The 9,033-nt window shown below is 35.4% G+C and overlaps 1 protein-coding gene across 17 annotated transcripts in view; it reads right to left on the bottom strand.

The window, feature by feature from the left end:
* Nucleotides 1–9,033, bottom strand: part of LOC107709192 (SH3GL interacting endocytic adaptor 1) — a 96,675-nt gene that overhangs the window by 36,417 nt on the left and 51,225 nt on the right. For 15 of the 17 annotated variants that reach the window (XM_016513610.1, XM_016513609.1, XM_016513617.1 and 12 more), the window contains 6 exons: nt 7,671–7,695; nt 7,015–7,035; nt 6,776–6,838; nt 6,572–6,629; nt 6,121–6,299; nt 1,404–1,415 (listed from right to left, as the gene is read on the bottom strand). In XM_016513610.1, the coding sequence (XP_016369096.1) occupies nt 1,404–1,415; nt 6,121–6,299; nt 6,572–6,629; nt 6,776–6,838; nt 7,015–7,035; nt 7,671–7,695 (358 nt within the window). The remainder of the gene's footprint in view (nt 1–1,403; nt 1,416–6,120; nt 6,300–6,571; nt 6,630–6,775; nt 6,839–7,014; nt 7,036–7,670; nt 7,696–9,033) is intronic. The other 2 variants (XM_016513612.1, XM_016513613.1) reach the window with 2 other exon arrangements.

Genomic DNA, 9,033 nt, shown 5'->3' with positions numbered 1-9,033 from the left:
CGTACTTACAGGCTGTGAGTCAGCATCATTTGTTAGCATTATAGACTGTATAGGGTCAGCATGCGCCGAAGGGGAAACAGGGGAACTGAATTCACTGGAACACCGGCATAGTAGGCTACTCTCCCAGGAAACAGTCCTCGTCCTCAGTAAAATGTGTTGCACACATCTGAATATTTGGTTTGAACTGTCTGTTCTGGAACAGTGTTGTAAATACAACTTAACCACTGATTTCCAGTTGTGTCCTCTTTTGGAAGGCCAAACAAAGTATTTTCGCTTTCGCAACGAAACACACAGCGTCTCCACGATATGGCGGCGGCAACAATACTACAGCGAGAATCAAAGTTATGCCTTCTTTCTTTGCGTGAACATTTGGGCGGTGTTATGCAAATCTTCCCACATCGTGACGTAGACTTGTGGGGGCGTGTTTAAACGAGGCGTTTTAGGAGGGCGTGGACGAGTCTTAACTTTTATAAAGAATATCTCTTTGCAACTTTAGGGATCTTATCTATTCACGAACAGCTTGTAACATATGACCCCTTTAATCAATTCTCAGTCTCGCTGTGAAACTCTAAGCTTATTTTGTATCCTGTCCATGCATAAACAGTAAACAGTATAGTCCCTATACACATCTCTATAGTATGGAGCCATTTTAGTCTCAATAATAATTCACGCAAAAGACATGATAGACACATGCGTAACCAAATTCACATGCATGAATTCAATTAATGTGTATGAAAACAAATATTCACAAAAACCAATTTACGTGCACAAAATAAATATATATAATATTCATAAATTATGTTTCACAAACGCAAAACACAATTCACAGATGTACAACTGTGCACAAAAAGTTTTGAATGTTTAAAATTTTCATCATGGACTGTGAATGTGCAAATCATATTTTTGAGACTTTCCTGGCAGCAAACTCCTTCCACATGGGTCACTCATACTCTTTAGCCAATCAGATTTGACCCTGTCAATCGACCAATCATAACATGCTGTGGGCCTATGAGGCGTGTTCCCTGGGTGTGCCTACCTGGATGTTGCATCATCAGTGCGAGACCACAGTTCAAGTCACAATTCAGCAGAGGTATGTGCAGTTGATCATTTCAGTTAACTAGCCTAGTTAAGGTGTATTGTTTTATTTTTTAACATTGAATTATTTTAAATTTGGTTTACGCATGTGTGCATCATGTCTTTTGCGTGAATTATTATTGAGACTAAAATGGCTCCATACTAGAGTCTATTGTCTGTTTCAGCAGTTCACCCCTAAAAACCCAAACTGACCTAAGATCATTTCTTAATGGCTTATTAATCACAGCGCATGCAACCTACACCATGCCAAATGAGAAACTTAAGAAGATGTCACTCCAAAAGTGTAAGACAAAGTATAAACAGCTTACCGGACTATTCCTCTATATCAGCCAGTAGATAGAAACAGACAGACAGGTCGAGAGACAGAAGAGGGAGCATGATCTACATTAGTATAGTGCTGGTAAGCATGCACAAACACATTACAGAGGGATTTGCGAGGAATGACACGGCAGAAATGTCTACACACAGATCACAGTATGATGCAACACTGTGCAAATCCATTTTGTCACTTTTTTGGTGTCAGCCACTGATATCGCCTCCAGCACACATCTCAGCTAATAAGCAGATTAGTGAAATGTGGCAACAGATCAAGATCTCAGTGAGTGACCTGAATGAACGTCTTTACTTGTAATTTAAATGAACGCTGCTAAAAAAAAAATCAAAAACAAAAACCACATGCTCATTTAACACATTCAAGGAATATTTCACCCCCAAAATTAAATTTTGATATGTTGTTCCAAACCCATATGATTTTTGTGTTTCTGTTGAGCACATAGAATGATATACACTAAAAAGTTTTGGGTCTCTAAGAATTATTTAATGTTTTTGAAAGATGTCTCTTATGCTCACTAAGACATTTATTTAATCAAATATACAGTAATATTATAACAATATAAAAATACAGCAATATTGTGAAATATTATTACAATTTAAAATAACTATTTTCTATTTTAATATATTGTAAGCTGTAATTTAGTCCGGAGATTACAAAGCAGAATTTTCAGCAGCTATTACTCCAGTCTTCAATGTCACATGATCCTTAATAAAACTAATAATGCTGATTTTGTGCTCAAAAAACATTTCTTATTGTTATCAATGCTGAAAATAGTTTTGCTGCTTAATATTTTTGTTGCAATCGCAAAACATTTTTCTGAATTCTTTGATGAATAGAAAATTTAAAAGAACAGCATTTATTTGAAATATAAATCTTTTGTAACATTATAAATGCCTTCACTGTCTCTTCTGATCAATTTAATGAATTCTTGTTGAGTAAAAGTATTAATTTTTTTCCTAAGCAAATACATAAAATACTGACCCCAAACTTTTGAATGGAAGTACAGAGTGGTGCATAAAAGTGGTGCATAACAATGCACCATATTTGAACTGAATGACACTTAAAAGCTACTGCAAAGGGAGAAATGTTTTAATTAGCGGCTCTTTTATTGTTTCCCTTCATACAAAATGCTTGAGAAAACGTATAATGTAGCATACAAGCCTTATGGGTTTATGGTGTTTTTAAATAGTTTTTGAGCTCACTCTATAATTATATAAAAAAGTTGGACATTCTAAAATATTTATTCCCATGGATTTAAATAGAGGGTGTGGAACAAGATTAGGCTGAGCAAATTACAAATTTTTGTTCGTTTGGGTCAGCTCTTTCTTTTAAAAATCCCTCCAGCTTGCTACGTATCTACATTCTGTCGCACAGCTTGGAATTAAGACTGTCCAATGATCAAACAAGTTCTGAGCACACAGTGTTTCCCATGTGTAGCTTTATTAACTCTTGTTGGATGACTGCCCATATTCAAGAGGCTTAATAAAGAAGCAAACCTTATCAATAAAACATGAACACCAGCTGGAACCCAGCACCTGGCCGAGAGGTGTGCTATATAAAAACCCCCATGCCTTTGTGCTCTGTTTTCGCGCGACTATAACTCCACTGTTATCTCTCCCAGTGTTCTGGATGGCTGGCTGGATGCAATATCTCTTCTGAATTAATTATCTCTCTACTCTTATACAACGAGAGCACGATCTCTATTGTAGAGCTTTGCTCACACTTTCTTCTGATGCGTATTCATGGCTAATCCAACACCATCGTTACACACATACGCACAGGTTGCCATGGCACAGGATGGGCATGTGACTAATGTTTAATTCATGAGGAAGGAATGCCAGGCTTTCCAGTATACTGGACAAAGTGGATTTCAGTCATAATAAGACTGCTTAAAGCATGCCATTTTTCCAACGTTAAAATACAAAGAAAGTACAAATAAGACATTTGGATGAATTCCCTAAAAAATTAACTATTAGTTACACATATTTTATGCAAATTTTGGGATATAACATAAGTACAATTTTTATGCAAAATATGCATTAAAAAGCATTTTTATTTATTTATTTACATTTCCTGAATATGCAGTACTGTCCATTTATTTGAAAGGAATTAATACTTTTATTTAGCAAGGATGCACTAAATTGATCAAAAGTAAAGAATTATATTTTTACAGAATATTTATTTCAAATAAATGCTCTTTTTTTATTTTGTATTCAAGGAATGCTGAAAAAATGTATGCTTTCTATAAAAATATAAAGAAGCACAACTGAAAACATTTAACCCAAACTTTAAACAGTAGTGTACTAGATGCTTATCATAACGATAATTTTACTGCACGGAAACTAAACAACTTTATCTTTGTGGTGCTTTCAAAGCTCTATTTGCTTGAGCATCCTGTTCAGTCCCATTAGTGACTTCCTTCTGCTCAAAGATATAGTTCCTGACATAACACAACACTGCTATATAAAAAATAAATTGAATAACGATCCACTATGGGAACATCAGATCATAACTGTCACTTTATCATGGATTTAAGAAGCCAGGACTAGGAACTATTTTATACTACACATTCAGTGTTCATAAAGCTAGCTATAGCTAAATAAACAGCACTGTTTTAGGAGTATATCTGCTCAAAGTTCAAAGTAGTTTAGCATTCATTGAGCATACTGTGAGAGCAATTCATAAATGTGCAGATTCAAATTTAACTTTGGGAATAAGAGCTAATGAAAACCCCAGAAAAGATAATTACTTTGTGACAGCTAAAGACCAATCTGAGTGCCAATTAATTTTAGGAACAAGGCAGAACAAGAAACACCTCAGCACGTGGTCCTGAGTTGTAGATCAGAGTAAGATTGATTGAAAGCACATTGACGGAATTACATGTATCTGCATGCATGAATAATTTAGTGTGCAAGTTCATCATGTGACAGGCTCTGGCCTGTATGCCTGTGCTCATTCTATAGGCCTGCCGCACCATGCAGTGGAGCCATTGTGCCTAGTTTCCAAGCTGAATTATTGAGAGAACAGAGTGACACTTCAGTGCGAGGCTCCACCTGAAACTCCTACTCACTCTGACTTCAGATAACAACAGTGAGTCAGATAAGACTCATCTATGCCATTTCTCATCTGAATGACCTCCGTCAGATGAACTTTAGATGACTTCACTGGCAAAAAGTTTTTAAAAGTCAGTACTAAAGTACAGATAATCTTTCTGAAATCTTTTTTAACCGCAAACACCATATGAACCAGATGTTCTCAGGATATTCTCTGTTGTGAGTTAACAAAAATTTAAATTATATAGTAAAATCTGATGGATGCTTGGGAAAATGTTATCAGCAAAGGCTGTATCCTCTGTCATCTGTATTTATTGACAGTGAAATACAGTTAAACTGTGACATATTATTGCAAATTAAATAGCTGTTTTCTATTTTAATATATTTTGAATTAATAAAAGTAGTTTATTCTTGTGATGGCACACCTGAATTTTTCAGTAGACGCTCCTCATCTTCAGCATCACATGATCCTTCAGAAATCTTTCTCATGCAGATTTGGTGCTCAAGAAGCATTTCATATCTTAGCCATGTTGAAAGCAGTTGTGCTGCATAATATTTTTTGTGAATTTTGTGGATTCCTTGACGAATAGAAATTTCAAAACAACAGCATTTATTTTGAAATCGAAATCTTTTGTAATATTGTAAATGACTTTACTGCCACTTGTGGCCAAATGTAATGCTTCCTTGTTGAATAAAAGAAAATTTTAATTTAATTTTAATATTGTTTTGTTTAAGGAGTCTGTTTTGAGCCAGTGGAGAATGAATAGATGTGCTGCCCACACAGACATTTCATCTCCTAAATGCTGCATATACTGTATAAGGCACACAAACATAGACTTTCTTGTTCAAGGTACATCCTAAAAATTCATTTAAAGCTCATAAAAAGAGCTTTAATTAACAGGATGCAGCTATGTAGACTGCTGAAATTCAAAAATGTTTTTAGTGAAATGGCAGGCGTTTTTGGACTATTAAAATGGCAAGCAGCTCCATCTGAATTGCTCACGCTGCTCTCTCTAGAAACAGCCTCCACAGTGTGATAGCCTCATATTAACCACACACTACAAGCAACACTTCACAAAAAACAAGCCATTTGTACTGTAAGCCAAGTCTGGATTGTGGCTTTTGCCATCATGTGACTATAAAAGTGAGCTGACAAGGTTAATAAAGAACCTAAAGCACTTCCTCCATTTCATGAGCTTCCTTATACAGTGCAAATAAAATCTGCAACAGTGCAACAGTATGTTTCCTCTCCTTACTGACAAAAACACAAAGCGCTCTCAAACTGGCTCTCAAACATGTGCTGAGAGTTACAGTCAATATGAATCAGAAAAGGCAGGTGTGAGCTTTACCCAATAGGCTTATTCACAACAATATGACAGCAAAAGAATTAAAGTATACATTCACTGTATGGACTACTATACAGTGGAATACTATATATCTACATTTAATGTACAAGCCTCACTTTACCAAGGTACTTTCACAGTATCTTTTCATAAGGGAAGTCAAAATAAGTACAAAATACAAAACCTTTAACACAAAACATAACAGAGACAATTGCCAAGTGATATTAAAGTAGGAAAAGTGACAGGAAACAGTATCATAAGCTTGGGATGCATGGGTAACACTGGCTGGACTCACCAGAGGCGAGGGAGACAGAGCTATGTTGCCTATGGAGGCTTTTAATTCATCTACCGAGGGAGCTGTAATGTTAGCTTCTGCTGGCAGCGGTCTGATTTTAATCTTAAACTTTTTGCGGTGGTCCTCCTCTTCTTCAGACTCACTAGAGGAGAAAAAGTGAGACTTTTCTTTAGGGGCTGGTGGAGAGATGTTAAGGGACCAGTTGTAAATTGCCATGATTACAACGCAAACTGAATTTTATAGAACTTAATGTAAGAAGAAAAAAGTTAGGTAAAGTTAGAAAAGCTGCAGTAGGTGAAAAAAGCTAAAACATTAAAAAAGCACTGAACAGACTGTATGTCTATACCTCACAGCTTTGTTTTCATTCACAAAAAAATCTTATCGTTAAAAAAAAAAAAAAAAAAGATTAAAAAATGTAATAACACTAATTTATGGCAAAATTAAAGGATATCTTCCTCTTCCTCATCTGGCCTGATGCTATATCCTTCTTCATCTACCTCAGGCGAGTTCTGCAAAAGAAAAGAACTGAAGTCAGTCTTTATTACAGATGCAGTGGTATTTTTTGATAGTTTAAATTAAATAGACATTAATGTAGTAGGCTTGAACTGCAATGCTTTGCGGAGTATCATCAGGCTATTAAAAAAGATGGACTTACATATCTGTCCCAATCAATCTCCCCGTAGAAGCCATTTGGAGCCCCGTTGGTCTTTTTCTGTGGCTGAGCAAATCAAAACACAACTTTAGTAACATCACTCAGATTCACTGATTTCTAGATTAGATTAGTTTGGCCTATTTAGCGGTGCCGCTGGGGGAATCTACAGGTGTTTAGTGAGTATTCAGTTCTAGCGTTAGACTTCAAGCTATAGAACTATGCTGTCTCTATGTTTTCAGTACCAATTCAGTCTCTTGGGGCTCCTGTGCCATGGACATCCATCATACAGAAAATAAAGACATAATTTGAATTATTACACTTTTTCACCATGTCAGACTATTTATATTTCCAATTAGGCTTCACATGAAATTTTTTTTACATTAACACTTATTACAAATCCCTGCATAAAAAAATATTGTACGGATTTGCAAAACAGGCCTAAACATGACCTAATTTCATGACGCTGAGTTCAAAAATATCAATACAAACTTTTTTCATAAAATAAGAATAAAGATTTTTTTTAATTTATATATATATATATAATAAGCTTTAAAGGGATAGTTCACCCAAAAATGAAAATTCTGTCTTGTGGGTTTGGAATCACAAGAGGGTGAGCAATTAATGACAGAATTTTCATTTTTGGGTGAACTATCCCTTTAATGCACTTGTCAAAATAACTAATTGGGTCCAATTAGCTCAGAATATTTCAATAAATAATTTCTCAGAAATCACAAAGAAGGGAGTGAATTGAATACACACATTAACAATGTTAAACATTTGATTAATTGCATTTGTTAATGATCAACTTTGGCAGCCCTAATTAAAACAAACATCAATTCAAATTCCAAAATAGTAAATATGGCTCTTGAAACGATGCTGTAAGTTAAGAGGCACTTACTCCACCATCTCTGTCTGGTGACCCCCTAAAACAGGGAAAACAAAAGAAAGAGACAGAGAGAGACAGAGAGGTCTTTAATACCCACTTAACATGCAAGCCTCTCTTTTTTTATCAACTCAAGCACAGAAGCAATTAGCCAGGCTTCGCTCTGAGGCACAGAAACACCTGTGTGTTGGGCCCCAAACAGACACATGCTCTCAAAACAGGCATCATCTATAGCACCCTGAAGCAGGAGACAGGGATTCATAGCGTGCAAGCAGCAAATGCTCCATTATGTTGATGGGTTTGTGAGAGAACTCCATCAGCCTGCCTTAGGAAGCACTACTATTATAATAAGTGCATTAATCCTGTAAGGTCTGACATATGAGACAATAGTCAAACAAATCAAATTTTTTGGAATGGAAAAGTTTATTGAACCTTTAGACAAAATTTTATTCAGAGGCCCACATTAAGCAAAATATGTCATTTAGTGCAGTTACTGATATTTATATGGCCATAAAGTAAGCTATAATTCTTACAACTTATAATGTCAATTAAATCTATAATAATAATACTGGCATAAATTGCATATACATATCAGTTGTTACTCTATATCTCCAAATTATAGGTCTTAGAAAGATTATATTTAAAATATCTGTATTTTTATTGTGGAGGACAAAAAAAGATGTATTGATAATCAAGTAAACCTAGGTGTTCTTCTTTAAATATCCCTAACAATATATAAGTTATTCTTACTTCTTTTGCTTTATAAAAATCGGTAAGAAATAAGGCAAAAATACACAATTACTATTACCTGAAGGGGGACGATTTTACTTGCTAAAAAGTATAAACTACCAATCAGACATCAGAAGGCATAAGACTGTGTAAAACAGGGTTTTCAGCAAGGTTTTGATCATTAGAAATTTTCATATCAAATTCATACAGCAAGCTTTATAGGTTTTGAATTCTGGTATATAAATTAGTGAAACTTACGTAGAGTCAGTGTCCTTTTCTTTCTTCCGTATCCCGAAGGCCTTCCTGGTGCGTTTTTTCAATCCTGTGGTGTGGGGAGATATTGTTAGTTGTCTGATCTGATATGGCTCAAAAACACACAGTTCAGCCTCACAGACAGAATGTAAGTGGGTGGATGTTTGTAAAGAGAGAATGTTGAAACGGCTCATGTCCAAAGTCCTTTGACATTTCAGATCAAAGAATGAACTGAATCCGTTATTGAATCACACTGCTGACTGCTGATACAAAATTGATTTCAGCATCACCAACATCAGACAAGAAAGCATTTGCATTAAACACATTCATCAAAAAAGACAGACAGACAGACAGACAGACAGACAGATAGACCATCAGCCTGCCTTAGGAAGCACTA

Source organism: Sinocyclocheilus rhinocerous, unplaced genomic scaffold (assembly GCF_001515625.1).
Source record: "Sinocyclocheilus rhinocerous isolate Xijiao unplaced genomic scaffold, SAMN03320098_v1.1 scaffold55, whole genome shotgun sequence".
In the NCBI taxonomy this organism is placed as follows: Eukaryota; Metazoa; Chordata; class Actinopteri; order Cypriniformes; family Cyprinidae; genus Sinocyclocheilus; species Sinocyclocheilus rhinocerous.
Note: the sequence above shows the minus strand (reverse complement) of the source record. Positions and strands in the feature narration are given on the sequence as shown.